The 21,105-nt window shown below is 48.3% G+C and overlaps 1 protein-coding gene and 1 pseudogene across 5 annotated transcripts in view; both read right to left on the bottom strand.

The window, feature by feature from the left end:
• ATAT1 (alpha tubulin acetyltransferase 1) overlaps window positions 1-21,105 on the bottom strand; it is a 22,128-nt gene extending 1,023 nt beyond the window's left edge. Inside the window, exons 1-11 of one of the 5 annotated variants that reach the window (XM_003272038.4) lie at window positions 20,961-21,105; window positions 20,435-20,495; window positions 20,228-20,319; window positions 20,044-20,104; window positions 19,810-19,923; window positions 19,525-19,626; window positions 5,347-5,392; window positions 5,164-5,232; window positions 3,547-3,618; window positions 2,787-3,030; window positions 1,121-2,266 (exon numbers count right to left, since the gene is read on the bottom strand). In XM_003272038.4, coding sequence (XP_003272086.1) covers window positions 2,233-2,266; window positions 2,787-3,030; window positions 3,547-3,618; window positions 5,164-5,232; window positions 5,347-5,392; window positions 19,525-19,626; window positions 19,810-19,923; window positions 20,044-20,104; window positions 20,228-20,319; window positions 20,435-20,495; window positions 20,961-21,067 — 1,002 coding nt within the window. In that variant the 5' untranslated portion in view covers window positions 21,068-21,105 and the 3' untranslated portion in view covers window positions 1,121-2,232. Of the gene's footprint in view, window positions 1-1,110; window positions 2,267-2,782; window positions 3,031-3,546; window positions 3,619-5,163; window positions 5,233-5,346; window positions 5,393-19,524; window positions 19,627-19,809; window positions 19,924-20,043; window positions 20,105-20,227; window positions 20,320-20,434; window positions 20,496-20,678 lie in introns of those variants that run through there. The other 4 variants (XM_003272041.3, XM_003272039.4, XM_030803269.1 and 1 more) reach the window with 4 other exon arrangements.
• LOC115832402 lies at window positions 14,826-15,963 on the bottom strand (annotated as a pseudogene).

Raw genomic sequence — 21,105 nt, 5'->3', positions numbered from 1 at the left:
GAATAGCACAGGAACAAAGAGAAGGGGGAACAAAGCCTAACGGGCTTTAATCAAAGCTGTGCCCTAGAAAAGGGTGGGGGAAGTTCATTTTATACCCAAGATTTTCTGGAGTGCTTCTGATTTATTGCTCTATTCTTTCTAGTTGAGGTAATGTGTTAAATCTATGGCTAGGTATGATCCAAATCCTAAGAACAGACTCACATGTGATCAAAAATGTGTTGGATCAGGTACTCTGGTGTTTGGTTTGGAAAACAGGGTTACCTTAAGTATAAGATTCCTTAGACCAGGCTGGGCGCGGTGGCTCATGCTTGTAACCTCAGCACTTTGGGAGGCCAAGGCGGGCGGATCACGCGATCAGGAGATCGAGACCATCCTGGCCAGCATGGTGAAACCCCGTCTGTACTAAAAATACAAAAACTAGCTGGTGGTGCACTTCGGTAATCCCAGCTACTCGGGAGGCTAAGGCAGGAGAATCGCTTGAACCCAGGAGGCGGAGGTTGCAGTGAGCCGAGATGGTGCCACTGCACTCCAGCCTGGCGACACAGCAAGACTCCATCTCAAAAAAACAAGATTCCTTAGACCAGAGGGAAATAGGAATTGACAAGGCTGAATTTTGAATTTAGGAGGAAAAGGAAGGGGGCCTCTGTAAATAGGGTGACAGACTGTGTTGCACTCTGAATGGAGGTAAGGGTTTGTCTTGAGAGAGATCCAGCGGTTTAGTGGAGCAGACGTCAGGTAATCAGAGTGGGAAGAGGAATACAGGAGGCAGGAGGTGATTAGTGGATCCAGAGATGTTGGTAAGCTTTGACATCTTGGCAAAGGCAGGCCCAGAGTAAAGGGTAGAAGTCACTGGGGAGAGCTGGAGGTTCCTGGAGGGAATGAGGGAGTAGATACAGAAGCCCACACACACGGATCCAGCACCTACATGAAAGGAGACACAGAATCTGCAGGAGGACTAACAGTGAAGATGGGGATAGGCAGACCACCAGACCCGGGAGCTCTGAGGCTCCTGGGTAAAAGATGTGCAGATCTCAGAAGTGAGAAATCAGAGGGACAGAGGTCCTGAGATCCCAGGAAAAAAAGGGATGACGCACAAATGAGGCTGACAACTTTTTTTGTGTGTGATTCTTTTTTTCATTGAAAATCTCAATTTAGAAAACACAATTCACACTTTATTCAGACAACACTGAGAGGGAGAAAAAAAGGGAAGAGTGAGTAGGGGAGAGGGGGAGATCCGGCTCCCAAGGATTTCAGGAAACACAGTGGGGCACCTGATCTAGCACACATTCAGAGGGTAGGGAGGGGAAGGGATCTAGCTATACTGTGGGCATGGAGCAGGGAAGGTTGTCCTTGCTATGGAGGAAAGGAGAGAGGAAGGACAGAGGAAGAGTGGTCCCCCATCTCATCTCGACAATCTCACAAGACAGGAATATATCGGCATCTAGCTACCAGGGAGGGATGGATGCAAGAGGGGATTCCAGGATCTAACAGATCCTTGAGACTCTGGATCTACTCTCAAGAAACAACCTCCCTCAGAGAAATCTGGATCTGGGGGAAATGGTGGTGTCAGCCAGTCTCCTTTAGAGACCCCAAAGCAACACCAATTTGGGGTTCTCTGACACCTACACAAAATGTGGAAATGAAGAGTTTGGCAATGTTGAGTAGATCCCTTTGGGAAGCTGGTAAGTCCCTGTTCTACCTAACTAGACTGCTCTGAAGCAGAGCTTGCTCACTGGTGGCCATTCGCAGGCTCAAAGGGCAAGTGTGGCAGGCAGCACAAAGCAGTATTAGAGCCACCAGTAGACACTAGAGGGAATATGGGGTTTATCCCATAGATAAAATTCCTTAAAAAGTTTCCCTGGCACAGGACGCCCTTAGACCTTCCATGGTGTTCTAAAGTTTGACAGCAAGCAAGAGTGTGTGCTTCTCTAGATAAATGTATGAGCCATCTAACCAAGAAGTCTGGCAACAGATCAGGCTGTCTGTGGGGAAAGTATCCTCAGAGCCCAAGTTAGGAGAGAAGGGGTGCTTTTGTGGTAAGAAAAGCTACAAACTGTTAGGCAATTTGAGACCCTGACATCCCTGCTGTCTAAGAAAGTAGAAGAGGGAATCCTATGGGCTCTGTCAGGTTCCACTGGGTCCTACAGGATGCAATGGAAGAGTTGGTCTGAGGTTCTCAGGGAGGGGGTCTCTGCCCACCCCAGGTCTCCCAGGGAAGGGAGAGGGTAGCTGTCAGTATCGACTCTCCTCAGAGCGGGGAAGGGAGCTGTGGAAGGATGTTATGGATGGGAGGAAGGGAGAGGGGAAATGGTGGGGGGTGGGGGAGAGAAAAACAGAGAAGTCAGAGGTGAAGAGAAAGCTAGGGAGAGAAATAAAGGAAATGCCCACTCCCTGCCTGCTTCGATGCACTCTTGGCACACAAGCCAGTGGCTCCCCACTCTGTGTCAGACACTGCCCCTTCCCCAGCAAGTATTAAGCGAAGACTTCCCCAATCTTAGAAGGCTCCGCTCCCCCAACTTGATGGCTCTTGGTGTTCTTCCTACCATTCCACACAACTCTCACATTAAAGCCAGGGTCCCTAGGCTCCATATAAGGTCCTATTCTGCTCCTTCACTGTATTTTTTTCCCAGATCACTTGCACAAATATTTTTCGTGAAAGGTTTCAGGACCCCCCCAATCCACCCATCTTATTGATCCATCTCTCTGATGGATTCAAATTGCCCTTTGCCATTTCTAACATCCTCTTTGATAGCTGTGAGGCTCCTCAGCCCTTCAACTCCTATTACCTGGTGCGACGACGTTGGGCTGGGCTGCCCCCAGGGTCAGCAGCCAGCAGAAGGCGGGCGGTAGGGTGTGGGGGGCAGAGGCGCAAGGAACGCAGCAGCTCCTGCTCTGGCACAAAGGGGCGGAGGGGACCTCGTTCTGGTGAGTTTCCCAGGCTGCTGGAGCGGGGGGGTGGGTGGGCTGGAGGTGTGGCGCGGCGAGGGGCCCTGTTTAGGGGCCAAGGAGGCTCCACAGCTACCTTCAGAACTGGGGGCAGGGAGAATGAAGAGCAAGACAGAAAAAGAAGAAAAAAGGGAAGAGAGAGAGTCATGACAGCAAAGGTTTGGGTAGAAAAAAAGAGAAATCTGCGTCTTTTTTTTTTTCTTTTTTGAGACGGAGTCTCACTCTGTCACCCAAGCTGGAGTGCAGTGGCACGATCTTGGCTCACTGCAACTTCTGCCTCCCGGGTTCAAGCCATTCTCCTGCCTCAGCCTCCTAAGTAGCTGGGATTACAGGAGCGCCACCATGCCCAGCTAATTTTTGTATTTTTAGTAGAGACGGGGTTTCACCATGTTGGCCAGGCTGGTCTTGAACTCCTGGACTGAGGCGATCTGCCCGCCTTGGCCTCTCAAAGTGCTGGGATTACAGGCATGAGCCACCATGCCCGGCCCAAGAAATCTGAGTCTTTAGAGAGAACAAATCCTTCCCCTGGGTTCCCTGAGCATTCTCTTCCCTTGTGTTAAGGTCCCCCAGGCCCAGACACCCAACCCTTGCCCCTCTTACATTCTCGGTCACTGGAGGAGTATGGCTTGATGTCTCCCTCTGCTCTCTTGGGTGGCAGCTTCCTTGCTGGAGCTGGTAGTGGAGGGGACATAGGCAGGGTAAGCATTAGGAGACATACTTTGCACCCCTCCTCCCAGCCACTATCTCCCAACCCCAAACCTCTGTTCCCTGACACCACAGTTCCTCCTGAGAACTTGCAGGAGCAGCACCGTGGCAATGCCAGCACACCAAAAGGGAATTTGAGGGGAATGTGGAACACTTGAGGAGAGCCAGAAGGAGTAGGCCAAACACAGAGCTAGGGAGAAAGATCTAAGGGGAGACTCTGGGGGCCTGGGAGATGCAGGAGAAGGGCAGCCAAGGGGAGCAAGCTCTTACTGTCAGTGGGTGCTGTCACGGCCCCCTGGGATTCTGGGGCAGTGGAATGGTCCCAGCCGGGCCAACGAGGACCCTGGGTTCCTCTGGATGAGATGGACAAAGCCCTTGGTTAATCAGGAATTGCTCTGGAGAGTTCAGGGGAGGTTTGGAAGGAGGGCAGAATCTCTCCTTCCTATACGAAAATGGGAAGAGACTGAAGTTTTATTAGGTTAAAAAAAAAAAAAAAAAAAAAGGATGAGGAGAAAATAAATATGGGCATCTGAAAAGGAGCTATCAGAGTAAACAGGAGGCTGACGTAATGTCCAAAGTTCAGCCTCCCCCTCCTCACTTCTCTACTTGCTCCCGGCTTTCCCTCTCAAGAGATTCTCTATCATGTATGTGTGGCAAATGAAAGACTTCTCAGCAAATTCACTTAAGCTTTATCCACAGCACCCTCCCCTGCAGGCCTGAGTCCTCACCATCCTTGTTGGCCCTCACTCCCTCTCACAGCCTGTGGTTCTGAACGAGCTAAATGAGAGAAGCCTTGGAAACCAAAGCGAGTTGAGGTGCCTCTCAGTGCCTGACACTGTGATGCTCATAGCTGGTTACAGACTGCTCTTTGGATGCTGGTTACATCCTTTCCTGGCCACAGAGCCAGCTCAGGAAGGGGGCTCTTCTGTGCAAGCGAGCACTGTACAGCTGTGGAGGTGGTGAGGAAGAGGAAGGAGTGGGACTCAGACTGTCAGTAAGTGTGTGTGTGTATGGGGTGGGGAATCTGGACAGCATTTTAGTGCCTCTGAGGTTTGGTTTCTCCATATCAATTTCATTATCTGGTTGGAAATGTCATAAATTCTGAGTGTTATCTTCTAAAACTACATTTAAATTTTGGGCCATTTGTGTCACTATTCTGTGACTGCAAATGGAAGGGCTGTTTGCACCAGCCTGTCCCTCACTGGCTGACAGAAGCCTGGGGTTTACAAAGGAGCCTGACTCTGGCCTATGTTGACGGACCTGAACTAGCAAGAGGGTCCATTGATATCAGTTGTCAAATAGGCTCCCAGTGAGCTTGCTTAGTTAAAAGTCTTGCCAAATATAAAATGCACTGAGCTCCCATGAGGGCAAAGGCAAACAGGCATGACTGCTGGAGACTTGGGTTGCTTTAGAATTTTCCCAAATTGCCCACAGATGGCACTGTACCCCGTGGCATCTAGAGTAAGTAGCCATCACTGCACTACAGTTCCACCCCTTCAATACAGGCTTTACCAGCGGGCGTGGGATCGACTGCAGCAGCACGAGAGTGTCGAGTTGCCCTCAGAGAGGGAGCAGGGGGCCCTGTGAGGAAGGAAGCGGCGGGGCCCCTCAGTGAGGGGCCGGCAGGACCAAGAGTCCAGCTCTTTCCTTTCCCTCACCCCGACTATGTGACCAACAAAAGGTGCGAAAACTTACGATGTTGATGGGCAAAGAAGCCTTCAAAGATCACAAAGTTGTTCACCTAGAAGATGAAACAAACAAAATACAATCATACATCACTTAACCATGGGGATACATTCTGAGAAATACGTCATTGGGTGATTTCATTGAGTGAACATCACAGAGTGTACTTGCACAAACCTAGACATTATAGCCTACAACACACCCAGACTATATTATATAGCCTATTGCTCCTAGGCTACAAACCTGTACAGCATGTTACTGTACTGAATGCTGTAGGCAATTTTTTTTGTTTGTTTGTTTTGAGGCAGGGTCTTGCTCTGTTGCCTAGGCTGGAGTGCAGTGGCGCCATCACAGCTCACTGCAGCATCAACCTGGGCTTAAATGATCCTCCCACCTCAGCCTCCCAAGTAGCTAGGACCACAGGTACATGCCACCACATCTGGCTACTATTTTTTTTTTAACTTTTTGTAGAGATGGAGGTCTCACTATGTTGCCCAGGCCAGTCTCAAACTCCTGGGCTCATCCGATCCTTCTGCCTCAGCCTCCCAAAGTCCTGGGATTATAGACGTGAGCCACCGTGCTCAGCCAGCTGTAGGCAATTCTAACATAATGGTTTAGCTGATGGGTCTAAACATACCTAAACACAGAAAAGGTACAGTAAAGGCCAGGTGCAGTGGCTCACGCCTGTAATCCCAGCACTTTGGGAGGCTGAGGCGGGCAGATCACGAGGTCAAGAAATCGAGACCATCCTGGCCAACCAACATGGTGAAACCCCATCTCTACTAAAAATACAAAAATTAGCTGGGCATAGTGGCGCATGCCTGTAGTCCCAGCTACTCGGGAGACTGAGGCAGGAGAATCACTTGAACCCGGGAGGCGGAGGTTGCAGTGAGCCGAGATCGTGCCACTATAGCCCGGGTGGCAGAGCGAGACTCTGTCTCAAACAAAAAAAATAAAATAAAATAAAAGGTACAGTTAAAATATGGTATTATAATCTTATGGGGCCGTTGTTACATATGCGGTCTGCCACTGACTGAAATGTCACGATAAGCACATGACTGTATAGCTGTCTGCTGGCCACTCAGCACATACTTAGGTACAGAACCCTGTGTTAGGGAAATCATAGGAGGAGAACCAAAAGCCAACCTTCTTGTCTTTGATAACAGACTCAATAAAAAACTCAGACCCCAAAATGCTGATCCTAAAGTTCACAAGAAATTGCAAAGGACCTCAAATAGCCAAAAACAATCTTGAAAAAGAACAGGCCAGGCATGGTGGCTCACACCCGTAATCCCAGCACTTTGGGAGGCCAAGGCAGGCAGATTGCTTGAGCTCAGGAGTTTGCGACCAGCCTGGGAAACATGGTAAAGCCCTGTCTCTACCAAAAATACAAAAAATAGCCGGAAGTGGTAGCGCATGCCTGTGGTCCCAGCTGCGTGGGGGGCTGGGGTAGGAGGATTGGTGGAGGTTGCAGTGAACCGAGATTGCTCCACTGCACTGCACTCCACCCTGGGTGACAGAGTGAGACCCCATCTCAAAAAAGAAACAAAAACCAAAGCTGGAGAATTTACACTTCCTGATTTCAAAACTCACTACAAAATTACGGTAATCAAAACTGTGGTAGTGGCCTAAGGATCAACATATTGATCAAAGGAATGGATTGAGAATCCAGAAATAAACCCATATATCTCTGGTCAATTAACTTTTGACAAGGGTGCCAAGACAATTCATGGGAAAAGAACAGCCTCTTCAACAAATGGTGTTTGGACAACTGAATATCCACATGCAAGAGTATTAATTTGGATCTCTACACCTCATACCATAGGCAAAAATTAACTCAAGAGATCAAAGACCTAAATGTAAAAGCTAAAACTGGCCAGGTGCGGTGGCTCATGTCTGTAATCCCAGCACTTTGGGAGGCTAAGGCGGGTGGATCACGAGGTCAGAAGTCTGAGACCAGTCTGGCCGACATGGTAAAACCCCATCTCTACTAAAAATACAAAAATTAGCCGGGCGTGGTGGCGCATGCCGATAGTTCCAGCTACTCAGGAGGCTCAGGCATGAGAATCGCTTGAGCCTGGGAGGCGGAAGTTGCAGTAAGCCTGAGATCATGCCACTGCACTCCAGCCTGGGCCACAGAGCGAGACTCCGTCTCAAATAAATAAATAAATAAATAAAATAAAAGCTAAAATTATGAATTATTAGAATGAAACAGGGGGAAGTCTTCTTGACCTTGGGTTAGGCAAGTTTCTTTTTTTTTTTTTTTTTGTTTTAGATGGAGTCTTGCTCTGTCACCAGGCTGGAGTGCAGTGGCACAATCTCAGCTCACTGCAACCTCCGCCTCCTGGGTTCAAGCAATTCTCCTGCCTCAGCCTCCCGAGTAGCTGGGACTACAGGCGTGCGCCACCACGCCCAGCTAATTTTTTGTATTTTTAGTAGAGACGCGGTTTTAGCACGTTGGCCAGGATGGTCTTGATCTCTTGACCTCATGATCCGCCCACCTCGGCCTCCTAAACTGCTGGGATTACAGGCGTGAGCCACTGTGCCCAGTTGGCAAGTTTCTTAAATATGACACCAATGCACAAGAAACAAAAGAAAAAGATAAATTGTACTCCATCAAAATAAAAGTCTTTCAGGAGTTTGAGACCAGCCTGGCCAACGTGGCGAAACCCTGTCTCTACTACAAATACAAAAATTAGCCGGGCGTGGTGGTGCACACCTGTAGTCTGAACTACTCAGGAGGCTGAGGCAGAAGAATCACTTGAAGCCAGGAGGTGGAGGTTGTGGTGAGCTGAGATTACGCCACTCTACTCCAGCCTGGGTGACAAAGTGAGACTCCGTCTCAAAAAATAATAAATAAATAAATAAATAAATAAAATAAAAATCTTATGCTTCATTTTTCACTAAGAAAGTGAAAAGACAGGCCGGGCACGGTGGCTCACGCCTGTAATCCCAGCACTTTGGGAGGCCAAGGCGGGCGGATCATGAGGTCAGGAGATTGAGACCATCCTGGCTAACATGGTGAAACCCCATCTCTACTAAAAATACAAAAAAATTAGACGGGCGTGGTGGCGGGCGCCTGTAGTCCCAGCTACTCGGGAGACTGAGGCAGGAGAATGGCGTGAACCCGGGAGGCAGAGCTTGCAGTGAGCTGAGATCGTGCCACTGCACTCCAGCCTGGGCGACAGAGCAAGACTCCGTCTCAAAAAAAAAAAAAAAAAAAACAGAAAAAAACAAAAAAAAAAAAAAAAAAAAAAAAAAAAAAAAAAAAAAAAAAAAAAAAAAAAAAAAAAAAAAAAAAAAAAAAAAAAAAAAAAAAAAAAAAAAAAAAACAGGTGAAAAGACAATCTACAGAATGGGAGAAAATGTTTGCAAGTCATACATCTGATAAGTGTCTTCTATCTGGAATATATGAAAAACTCTCAGAACAAAAAAGAACACAATTTCAGAACGGACAAAGGACTTGAATAAACTTTTCTCTAAAGAACATACACAAATGGCCAATAAGCACATAAAAAGGTGCTAAAGGCCAGGTTCAGTGGCTCACACCTGTAATCCCAGCACTTTGGGAGACTGAGGCAGGCATCACTTGAGGTCAGGAGTTCAAGACCAGTCTGGCCAAGATGGCGAAACCCTGTCTCTATTATAAATACAAAAAATTAGCCAGGCGTGGCAGTGTGCGCCTGTAATCCTAGCTACTTTGGAGGCTGAGGCAGGAGAATCGTTTGAACCCAGGAGGCGGAGGTTGCAGTGAGCCGAGATCGTGCCACTGCTCTCCAGCCTGGGCAAGAGAACGAGACTCCGTCTCAAAAAATAAAAAAATAAAATAAATAAAATAAAAAATTCAGCAGGGTTCCAAGGGGTGGGGAAAGTCAGGGGAAGACATGCTGGAGGCCAGGATGCTACTTTGATAACTAGTAACTATTAATTTTAGAGTTACTTCATTATATTTTCAGATTTAATTTGGCCTTCACAACAATCCTGGAAGTCACTATTTGAAAGAAGATGGGGGGAAATACAGCCTTGGAGACATGGCTTCACTTGGCCAACGCCAAGTAGCTACAAGTGGCAGGGCTGGGCCTCAACTTGCAGACTTCTGATTCCAGCTGCAGTGTTTCAGCCAGGAAAATAGTGTAGTCATTAAGAGTTTACTCAGGAGGTGAAGCTTGCAGTGAGCCGAGATCGCAACACTGCACTCCAGCCTGGGTGACAGAGCAAGACTCTGTTTCAAAAAAAAAAAAAAAAAAAAGAGGGTACTTGGGACCGGGCGTGGTGGATCATGCCTGTAATCCCAACACGTTGGGAGGCCAAGGTGGGTGGATCACTTGAGGTCAGGAGTTCGAGACCCTGTCTCTACTAAAAATACAAAAATTAGCTGGGCGTGGTGGTGTGCGCCTGTAGTCCTAGCTACTCAGGAGGCTGAGGCAGGAGAATCAATTGACCCCAGGAGGGAGAGGCTGTAGTGAGCTGAGATTGCACCACTGCACTTCAGCCTGGGTGGCAGAGTGAGACTCCATCTCAAAAAAAAAAAAAAAAGTTTAATGGGGGCTGGGCATGGTGGCTCATGTGGATAGCCTGAGCCCAGGAGTTCAAGACCAACCTGGGCAATATAGCAAGCCCTCATCTCTACAAAAATATTTTTAAAAATTAGCCAGGCATGGGCCGGGCACAGTGGCTCAAGCCTGTAATCCCAGCACTTTGGGAGGCTGAGGTGGGCAGATCACGAGGTCAGGAGATTGACTGTCCTGGCTAACATGGTGAAACCCCGTCTCTACTAAAAATACAAAAAATTAGCCAGCCGCAGTGGCGGGTGCCTGTAGTCCCAGCTACTCGGGAGGCTGAGGCAGGAGAATGGCATGAACCCGGGAGGCGGAGCTTGCAGTGAGCTGAGATCGCACTACTGCACTCCAGCCTGGGTGACAGAGTGAGACTCCGTCTCAAAAAAAAAAAAAAATTAGCCAGGCATGGTGGCTCACACGTGTAGTCCCAGCTACTTGGGAGGTTGAGGTGGGAAGATCTCTTTTTTTTTTTGACAGAGTCTCACTCTGTTGCCAGGCTGGACTGCGGTAGCAAGATCTCAGCTCACCGTAACCTCCACCTCCCGGGTTCAAGCGATTCTCCTGCCTCAGCCTCCTGAGTAGCTGGGACTACAGGCATGCGCCACCACGCCCAGCTAATTTTTGTATTTTCAGTAGAGACAGGGTTTCACCATGTTGGCCAGGATGGTCTTGATCTCTTGACCTCGTGATCCGCCCGCCTTGGCCTTCCAAAGTGCTGGGGTTATAGGCGTGAGCCAATGCGTCCGGCCTTTTTTTTTTTTTTTTTTTAACACAGAATCTCACTCTGTCGCCCATGCTGGAGTGCAATGGTGTGATCTCGGCTCCCTGCAACCTCTACCTCCCAGGTTCAAGCTCTTCTCCTGTCTCAGCCTCCTGAGTAGCTGGGATCACAGGCACATGCCACCATGCCCAGCTTATTTTTATATTTTTAATAAAGATGGGGTTTCGCCATATTGGCCAGGCTGGTAGGGAAGATTTCTTGAGCCTAGGAAGTAAAGACTGCAGTGAGCCGTGATGGTGCCACTGCACTCCAGCCTAGGCAACAGAGCAAGACCTTGCCTCAAAAAGAAAAAAAAAAAAAGTTCACTGGGTGCAAATGACTATGGGTTCAAATGTGGACTCTACTATTTACTGGCTGTGTGAATTTGGTTAAGTCACTAATTTGTATAAACCCAAAATAGGTTTAATAATAGTACCTACCTCAAAAAGATGTGCAAGAATCCACTGAGATGATGCATATAGATACCACATAGAGCCCATGAAATGTGAGTTATTATTTACACTCTACACTGCTCTGGCCTTACATGTTAACTGGGTACTGTGTTTCATATCAAATACTGTGCTCCAGGGCCGGGTATGGTGGCTCACTGCTGTAATTGTGGCACTTTGGGAGACCAAGGTGGGTGGACCACTTGAGGTCAGAAGTTCGAGACGTCTGGCCAACATGGTGAAACCTCATCAACACAAAAAATAGCCAGGTGTGGTGGTGGGCACCTGTAATCCCAGCTACTCAGGAGGCTGAGGCAAGAGAATTGCTTGAACCCAGGAAGCAGAGGTTCCAGTGAGCTGAGATTGCGCCACTGCACTCCAGCCTGGGCAACAGACTGAGACTCCATCTCAAAAAAAAAAAAAAAAAAAAAAAAAAAAACTGTGCTCCTTCCACTGCTCTCTGTTGCCTCTTAATGGAAAAATATACTGTAGGAAGACCCTGCCTATTCCTTGCCTTGACCTTGCTGTAATGTCTACCAGCCCATCCTCATCCTCCCCCAACAAGCACATGCCCAGCACTCCAACCACACCACACTGCTTGTAGTGCCCTGAAAGGTGGTTTATTTTTATTTATTTATTTATTTTTTTGAGACAGCGTCTCGATCTGTCGCCCAGGCTGCAGTGCAGTGGCACGATCTCGGCTCACTGCAAGCTCCGCTTCCTGGGTTCACGCTATTCTCCCACCTCAGCCTCCTGAGTAGCTGGGACTACAGGCGCCTGCCACAATGCCCAGCTAATTTTTTTTGTATTTTTAGTAGAGACGGGGTTTCACCATGTTAGCCAGGATGGTCTCAATCTCCTGACCTTGTGATCTGCCTGCCTTGGCCTCCCAAAGTGCTGGGATTATAGGCATGAGCCACCACGCCTGGCCTGAAAGGTGGTTTAATACCTTTCTGCCTTTGCTCATGCTGGTTCCTCTACATGAAATGCACTTTAGCCTTTTGTCCACCTGACAAACACTTGCCTTTTAAGATTAGACATGTCGCCTTTCTTTACCTAACCCCCAGCCCAAGATAGCACTCAAATCCATGTCCTTATGCCTCCTCTGTAATCACGTCTATCAAATCATGTTACAATGGATTAACTGTCCATGTTCCTATCCAAGGCTAACTTGTCAACCAAATCTCAACCCCCCCGCCACCCACTCAGTGACATCACTTCAACAGTTCTCCCCACTTTCTCTGACATAGTAATATTTTCTCTTTACTGAATCATTCTAATGCTATTTGTTCTGCCATCTGAAAAGGATCAACTCTTTTTTTTTTTTTTTTTTTTTGAGACGGAGTCTCGCTGTGTCGCCCAGGCTGGAGTGCAGTGGCGCGATCTCGGCTCACTGCAAGCTCCACCTCCCGGGTTCACGCCATTCTCCTGCCTCAGCCTCCTGAGTAGCTGGGACTACAGGCGCCCGCCACCACGCCCGGCTAATTTTTTTTTTTTTGTATTTTTAGTAGAGACGGGGTTTCACCGTGGTCTTGATCTCCTGACCTCGTGATCCGCCCCCCTCGGCCTCCCAGAGTGCTGGGATTACAAGCGTGAGCCACCGCGCCCGGCCTGGATCAACTCTTTTGATCCACTTCACCCTCCAGCTCTTGCTCTATTTCTATTCCCCATAAAGCAGGATTTAAAAGAGTAGCTTATTCTTGCTGTGTTCCTAGCTTCTCAGCCTACAAGACCCACTGCATCCCGGCTTCCACACACCGCTCACCAAAACTGCTCACTAAGATCACCAATGGCCTAAGGTAGATAAATCCAACGGTAACTTCTCAGACCTCTTTGCTCCTTGATCAGCAGCATTTGACCCAGTAAACCATTCCTTCCTCCTGGAAACACTTTCTTCAGTGGCCTTTCAGGTCACCTTACTTTTCAGTTTTCTTTTCTTTTTTTTTTTTGAGATGGAGTTTCGCTTTGTTGCCCAGGCTGGAGTGCAATGGCATGATCTCGGCTTACTGCAACCTCCACCTCCCAGGTTCAAGTGATTCTCCTGCCTCAGCCTCCCAAGTAGCTGGGATTACAGGCATGAGCCACCTCGCCTGGCTAATTTTGTATTTTTAGCAGAGATGGGGTTTCACCATGTTGGTCTTGAACTCCTGACCTCAGGTGATCGACCCGACTCGGCCTCCCAAAGTGCTGGGATTACAGGTGTGACCACCACACCCGGCCTCAGTTTTCATCTACTTCACTAGTCGCTCTGTGGTTGCATTTGCTGGTCTTCTTCTCTTCCTTCACTTCTTTTTGTTGCTGTTAGAACAACTCAGCAAAATAAAATTTGGGTTTATTGTTGGACAATACTGTTTCACACATACATCAAATAGGCCTAAGTAAATAAATAAGCACCCATTTCATACATAAAAAAGGCAAATAAATGAAACATTTTATCTTTGGCCTTTTTAACCATCTCACACAAACCAAATACTTATGGTACAGCTAACTATGTACACTAAAAAAGTTACTGGAATGCTCAGAACAAGACTTTTTTTTGTTCTTTTTTGTTTGTTTGTTTGTTGTGAGATGGAGTCTCACTTTGTCGACCAGGCTAGAGTGCAGTGGCACGATCTCGGCTCACTGCAAGCTCCACCTCCCGGGTTTATGCCATTCTCCTGCCTCAGCCTCCCGAGTAGCTGAGACTACAGGCGCCCGCCACCATGCCCGGCTAATTTTTTGTATTTTTAGTAGACACGGGGTTTCACCATGTTAGCCAGGATGGTCTCGATCTCCTGAGTTTGATATAATCAATTGATATAGTCCCCAAACTCTCGCTTTCTTCTTAATCCCTTGCATCGGATCACCGCTGTGCCCCACCATGTCAGAGGCAGTTGTGGACACAAGCTCCGAGATCACCACCAAGGACTTCAAGGAGAAGTTGTGGAGGAGGCAGAAAGTGGAAGAGATGCCCATGCTAACGGGAACGCTAATGAGGAAAATGGGGAGCAGGAGGCTGACAATGAGGTAGATGAAGAAGAGGAACAGGGTGGGGAGAAAGAGGAGAAGGAAGAGGAAGGTGATGGTGAGGAAAAGAATGGAGATGAAAACGAAGCACCCACCTTGGCCTCCCAAAGTGCTGGGATTACAGGCATGAGCCACTGCACCTGGCCTTTTTTTTTTTTTTAACAAGGTTTTTTTTTTTTTTTCCTCCTTTGAGATTATAATGAACATGGTCACACCACAAGTAAAGTCAGAAGTAAGACAGAGAACTCTCCAAAGGCTTGGTCATCTGAGATCATTAAAAATGACCTGGCCAGGCGTGGTGGCTCACGCCTGTAATTCCAGCACTTTGGGAGGCCTAGGTGGGTGGATCACAAGGTCAGGAGATCGAGACCATCCTGGCCAACCTGGTGAAACCCTGTCTCTGCTAAAAATACAAAAATTAGCTGGGTGTGGTGGCGGGCACCTATAATCCCAGCTACTCAGGAGGCTGAGGCAGGAGAATCGCTTGAACCCGGGAGGTGGAGCTTGCGGTGAGCCAAGATCGCACCACTGCACTCCAGCCTGGCGACAGAGCTAGACTCCATCTCAAAGAAAAAAAAAATGACCCTAACAATATGTACAAAAATATAAAATGTAAATAAAAAATACAAACAAACTTCTTTTTTAAAGTACTTTTAAAAAAGCAAGACCTTGGAAGTTTTAGTTCTTTTTTCCTCCTCTGTTCCAAATTCTCTGGTTTGGGTTGGGTGGTGGCGAGTGCCTGTCATCTGCAGTGGCACTGCCTGCAGAGGGCAAGCAGGCCTCTCAAGGGCTACCACGTTTAGATTCTGAGATGGGAAGTGGAGGGTGAATAGGTCACGGTGGCCTTAATTTAAAGTTTAACTTTTCTTTTTTTGCTGTCTAATCATCCTCACCGGCCTTCTGCTGCTTGGTATCAGCATCGCCATCTTCATCATCATCAGCTGCCCATTTGTCCACACCGCCTCAGCTGCTTCGTTTTCATCTCCATTCTTCTCCTCACCATCACCTTCCTCTTCCTTCTCCTCTTTCTCCCCACCCTGTTCCTCTTCTTCATCTACCTCATTGTCAGCCTCCTGCTCCCCATTTTCCTCATTAGCGTTCCCGTTAGCATGGGCATCTCTTCCACTTTCTGCCTCCTCCACAACTTCTCCTTGAAGTCCTTGGTGGTGATCTCGGAGCTTGTGTCCACAACTGCCTCTGACATGGTGGGGCACAGCGGTGATCCGATGCAAGGGATTAAGAAGAAAGCGAGAGTTTGGGGACTATATCAATTAAGCTGCCAGACTCTGAGGCAGCAGAAGAGGTGCATGGCGGAGGTGGATGCAGTGAGCAGGACACCAAACCAGGAACAATGCAAAGATGGCTTTTCAGAGCAGCCAGTTCGGGGTCTTCACTTCTTAAAGAGGGCCCAAAGGGGCAGCTTCTCTATCTATAATCTTTCTATGGTGATTGCATCCTGTCTCTTTGCTTTAAATACCAGAGGTATGCTGAAAACTCTCCTCCCCAAACCTCCTCCCTGATCTCCAGGGAAGTATCCAACTGTCTACTCAAACCTGGACATATCACAGACATCTCCAATTAACATATTAAAAATGTACTCCTAATATTTCCCCCAAAGCTGGTCTACCTACCATCTCAGTTAAAGCAACTTCATTCTTCCAGCTGCTCAGGCTTTGGGGTTGTCCTAAAGTCCTCTTTCTCCACATATAATCTGTCAGGAAATCTTACTTGCTTTACCTTCAACATATTTAAAATTTGACCACTCTTTACCATCACTACTGCTACCACCTTGGTTTGAGCCACCATTTTTCACCAGGATTGCTGCTGCCTAATTAGTCTACTTGCTTCTACTCTTGCTCCCTTATTACCTTTTCTTTCTTTTTTTTTTTTTTGATATGGAGTTTTACTCTGTCGCCAGGCCGGAGTGCAGTGCAGTGGCACAATCTCAGCTCACTGCAACCTCCACCTCCCTGGTTCAAGCAATTCCCCTGCCTCAGTCTCCCGAGTAGCTGGGATTACAGGCGCCCACCACTAACACCCAACTAATTTTTTTTTCTATTTTTAGTAGAGACTGGGTTTCACCATGTTGCCCAGACTGGTCTTAAAGTCCTGACCTCAGGCAATCCACCTGCCTCGGCCTTCCAAAGTGCTAGGATTACAGGTGTGAGCCACCGTGCCCGGCTATTGCCTGTTCTTAACAGCCAAAGTGATCTTGTTAAAAAAGAAAAAAATCAAGATCACAGCCAAAGTGATCTTTTTTTTTTTCTTTGATGGAGTCTCGCTCTGTTATCCAGGCTGGAGTGCAGTGGTGCGATCTCAGCTCACTGCAACCTCTGCCTCCTGGGTTCAAGCGATTCTTCTATCTCAGCCTCCCAAGTAGCTGGGGCTACAGGTGCCCGCCACCACACGCGGCTCATTTTTGTATTTTTAGTAGAGACGGGGTTTCACCATATGGCCAGGCTGGTCTCGAACTCCTGACCTTGTGATCCGCCTGCCTTGGCCTCCCAAAATGCTAGGATTACAGGAATGAGACACCATGCCTGGCGCTTTTTTTTTGTTTTTTTTTGTTTTTTTTTTAGAAGGAGTCTTGCTCTGTCGCCCAGGCAGGAGTGCAGTGGTACAATTTCAGCGGCTCACTGCAACCTCCGCCTCCCGGTTCTAGTGATTCTCCTGCAAAAGACTCTCAAATAGCTGGGATTACAGGCACCTGCCACCACACTCAGCTAATTTTGGTATTTTTAGTAGAGACCTCAGGTGATCCACCTACCTCGGCCTCCCAAAGTGCTGGGATTACAGGTGTGAGTCACCACCCCTGGCCTGATCTTATTTTTTACTTAAAATAAAAGCCAGTCTTTGCAATAGCCTATAAGGCCCTTCCTTCCCCATTACCTCTCTGATCTCATCTCCTACCATACTCCTCCACTGACTCATGCTGCTCTGGACACAGCCAATTTGCTCTTTCAGGCACACTCCCACCTCATGGCCATACACTGGTGGTACCTTCTGTCTGGGATGCTCTCTCTCCAGATATTTCTTGGCTCTTATTCTTTTTTTTTTTTGTTTGTTTGTTTTTGAGACAGAGTCTCACTTTGTTACCCAGGCTGGAGTGCAATGGTACCATCTTGGCTCACTGCAGCTTCGACCTCCAGGGCTTAAGCAATCTTCCTGCCTCAGACCCCCAAGTAGCTGGGACCACAGGTGCGTGCCACCACACCTGGCTAATTTTTGTGTTTTTTGTAGAGATGGGGTTTCACCATGTTGCCTAGGCTAGTCTCGCACTCCTGGGCTCAAGTAATCCACCCACCTCGGCCTCCCTAAGTACTAGGATTGCAGGTGTAAGTCACAACGCCCAGCCTTGGTTTTTATCTCTTTTTTTTTTTGAGATGGAGTCTCGCTCTGTCGCCCAGGCTGGAGTGCAGTGGCGCAATCTCGGCTCACTGCAAGCTCCGCCTCCCGGGTTCACGCCATTCTCCTGCCTCAGCCTCTCCGAGTAGCTGGGACTACAGGCGCCCGCCACCATGCCTGGCTAATTTTTTATATTTTTTAGTAGAGACGGGGTTTTACCGTGGTCTCGATCTCCTGACCTCGTGATCCGCCCGTCTCGGCCTCCCAAAGTGCTGGGATTACAAGTGTGAGCCACTGCGCCCGGCCTGAATTTTTTTTTTGTATTTTTTGTAGAGACAGAGTTTTGCTATGTTGCCCAGGCTGTTGCCTGTTTCATTGAGTAAACCATTCCTAGTGCCCAGAACACTGCCAGGCACTCAATGTTTATTGGATGAATGGATAGCATTAGTAACATTTTGCTGCACTTAGTTATAAACAAGACCTCCTTCCCTATGTTAGGCCAAAGCTCCATGAGGACAGGGAATGCATATTATTCTGGACCCTTAATAAATACTAACTGACCAGATGAGTAATGAACTATGTGAAAACAAGGAGGTGAAAATGAGCTCGCTATGTTTGGGTTGAAAATTAGGCGTAAGGGGTCGGGTGCGGTGGCTCACGCCTGTAATCCCAGCACTTTGAGAGGCCGAGGTGGGCAGATCACAAAGTCAGGTGATCTAGACCATCCTGGCTAACACGGTGAAACCCCATCTCTACTAAAAATACAAAAAATTAGCTGGGTGTGGTGGTGGGCGCCTGTAGTCCCAGCTACTTGGGAGGCTGAGGCAGGAGAATGGCGTGAACCTGGGAGGCAGAGCTTGCAGTGAGCTGAGATCGTGCCACTACACTCCAGCCTAGGTGACAGAGTGACTCCGTCTCAAAAAAAAAAAAAAAAAAAAAAATTAGGCATAAGGGTCGGGTGCAGTGGCTCACGCTTGTAATCCCAGCACTTTGGGAGGCCGAGATGGGCACATCACTTGAGGCCATGAGTTCAAGACCAGTCTGACCAACATGGTGAAACCCCATCTCTACTAAAAATACAAAATTTAGCTGGGCATGGTGGCGCATGCCTGTAATCCCTACTACTCGGGAGGCTGAGGCACAAGAATCACTTGAACCCCGGAGGCGGAGGTTGCAGTGAGCTGTGATCATGCCACTGCAATCCAGCCTGGGCGATGGAGCAAGGCTACATCTCACAAAAAGAAAAAAAGAGAAAAAGAAAAATTAGGTGTAGGAAACAACTTGTGGTAAAGAATCAAAATAAGTCTGGGTACAGTGGCTCACGCCTGTAATCCCAGCACTTTGGGAGGCTGAGGCAGGTGGATCTCTTGAGCCAGGAGTTCAAGACCACCCAGTGCAACATAGTGAGACCTCATCTCTACAAAAAATAAAAAATTAGCCAGGCATGGTGGTGCATGCCTGTAGTCTCTGCTGCTCAGGAGCCTGAGGGAGGAGTATTGCTTGAGCCTAGAAGGTTGGGCTGCAGTGAGCCAAGATCCTGCCATAGCACTCCAGCTTGGGCAACAGCAGGAGACTCTGCTTAAAAAAAAAAAAAAAAAAAGCCAGACACGGTGGCTCACACTTGTAATCCCAGCATTTTGGGAGGCCAAGGTGGGCAGATCACCAGGTCAGGAGTTTGAGACCAGCCTGGCCAATATGGTGAAACTCCGTCTCTACTAAAAATATAAAAATTAGCTGGGTGTGCTGGTGGGTGCCTGTAGTCCCAGCTACTCGGGAGGCTGAGGCAGGAGAATCGCTTGAAACCAGGAAGCAGAGGTTGCAGTGACTGAGATTGCGCCACTGTACTCCAGCCTGGGCGACATAGCGAGACTCCATCTCAAAAAAAAAAATAATCAAAATAGATGAGAAAGAAGTCACTACAGGATGAGATGGTACCACAAGACAAAGAAAGAGCCTGGTTGTAGAAAATGAAACCTATGTGATAGGAAATAAGTCACTACTTCTTTGCCATAAATAACAAATAAATTCAATGGGAATGCTCAGTGGGGATCTATTCTCTGAAACCTCTAACCTGTGGGACTGTGGTCTCCAGATTGTAGTGCTTATTCAGGAATTTCAGCAGCTTCTGTGAGGGTCGGTCAATCGCCAGTTGGTGTGGTTCCACTCGCTCCTTCTGCAGGGAACAGGAGACTCAGGGTAGGAGGAAGTATGGGGAAAGCATGCCAACAGGAAGCCAGAAGCCTGGGAAGGGAACAGGAGGACGTGGGAACATGGGGGGTGGGAGGCAGGGCTTCTGGAAGGGCTCAGGGCAAAGGAGTCCCTAGTTTGGATGAACCAGTGAAGAGGTAAGTGATACCTGCAACATATACTGGAAGAGTTCTCGCCCATGGCCATGGCGTTGCACAGACTCATGGATGTAAAAGTCCAGGATGCAAAGTGGTTCTACCTCATTATGAGCCTCACGATCATCCTAAGAGAGAAACAATAAAAATGTTTTAGGACCCCTGGCATCTCTGCTGCCCCCTAACCTCCAGCACTTTTGTTCTCAGGAACCAAGGTATACGAACTCCTAGCTTCCAATAACACTCACCAGTACAAAGAGCTTCTTGTATCCAACTTTGATGAAACCAATAATGGCTCCTTTTCCGGCCCTGTAGGACAGGGAAAATAATGAACAGGCTAGTGGTATCTATCTGCAAGAGATACTCAAAGATGGGGGAAGGGCTGAGGGAGTAAGGAATTAAGTATGGGATGGAAGAGCATGTGGCACTCACGGTCGGGCTGAACTGTCTTTGAGAATATAAACAACATGGCGGTTACTCTGCATCCTTGATGCACTAGTGATGGGAGCGGAAAGATTCTGGGCCTGCAGGGAAGATTAAGTCAGACTTTCTGCAAGTCTCTCCAAAGGACCCAGGCCTCCCTTATATACCATCCCCACAGAGGTCCTCCCTTTACTCCATCCAAAAACTCTCCAGTACCTTGGCAGAAGCCTTGCCCAGTTCATCTATAATGGTCATAATTTGCTGCTGTAGATCAACACTAGAGAAAGAAGAAATAAAGAGTCAGATACTCACTGAATTAGCGGGTCCTGGGCAGTCAGTCCTGGGAACCTGGGCCACAACTCCAACCCAGGTTTAACACTGAAGGCTCCCTGCCTTTGCCTGGGAGTCTTCCAATCTGATTTCCCACCCCACCCTTCTGAAACCCAAACTTCTGTCACACCTTTCAAGGTGATACACTCCCTCCTCCCTTAAGGTTATTGTGAGGAAGCAGAAAGGCCGGGTCAACCACATCCTTTTGTTGGGACATTTTGGGCCCGGGGTGAAAGGTCACAGATCCAAGCTCTGATCAATCCCACTAGGCCTAGGGTCAGAGGTCACCAAAAAGGCAGGCCAGGACATCAAAAGGGGCGATCACTAGTCAGTGAGAAGGGGGCGTGGTGCCTGGACCAGGTTTGGAGAGGAACCGAGAGAAAAGGGCCAGGGGATGGGTTTGAGCTGTCACCGGGCCGGCGTTGTGGTTCCGGGTCGGCGGGCTGGGGGCCTCAGGTGCTGGTCCAGCACCGTGATCCGCTCCGGGAACAGCGCGTCCACATCGAACGGGAACTCCATGGCCCATTGTGCGCGGTCGGACCCGCCCCACACGACGT

Source organism: Nomascus leucogenys, chromosome 22a, assembly GCF_006542625.1.
Source record: "Nomascus leucogenys isolate Asia chromosome 22a, Asia_NLE_v1, whole genome shotgun sequence".
NCBI lineage: Eukaryota > Metazoa > Chordata > Mammalia > Primates > Hylobatidae > Nomascus > Nomascus leucogenys.
The sequence above is the reverse complement of the archived record's forward strand: the minus strand, read 5'-3'. Positions and strand labels throughout refer to the sequence as shown.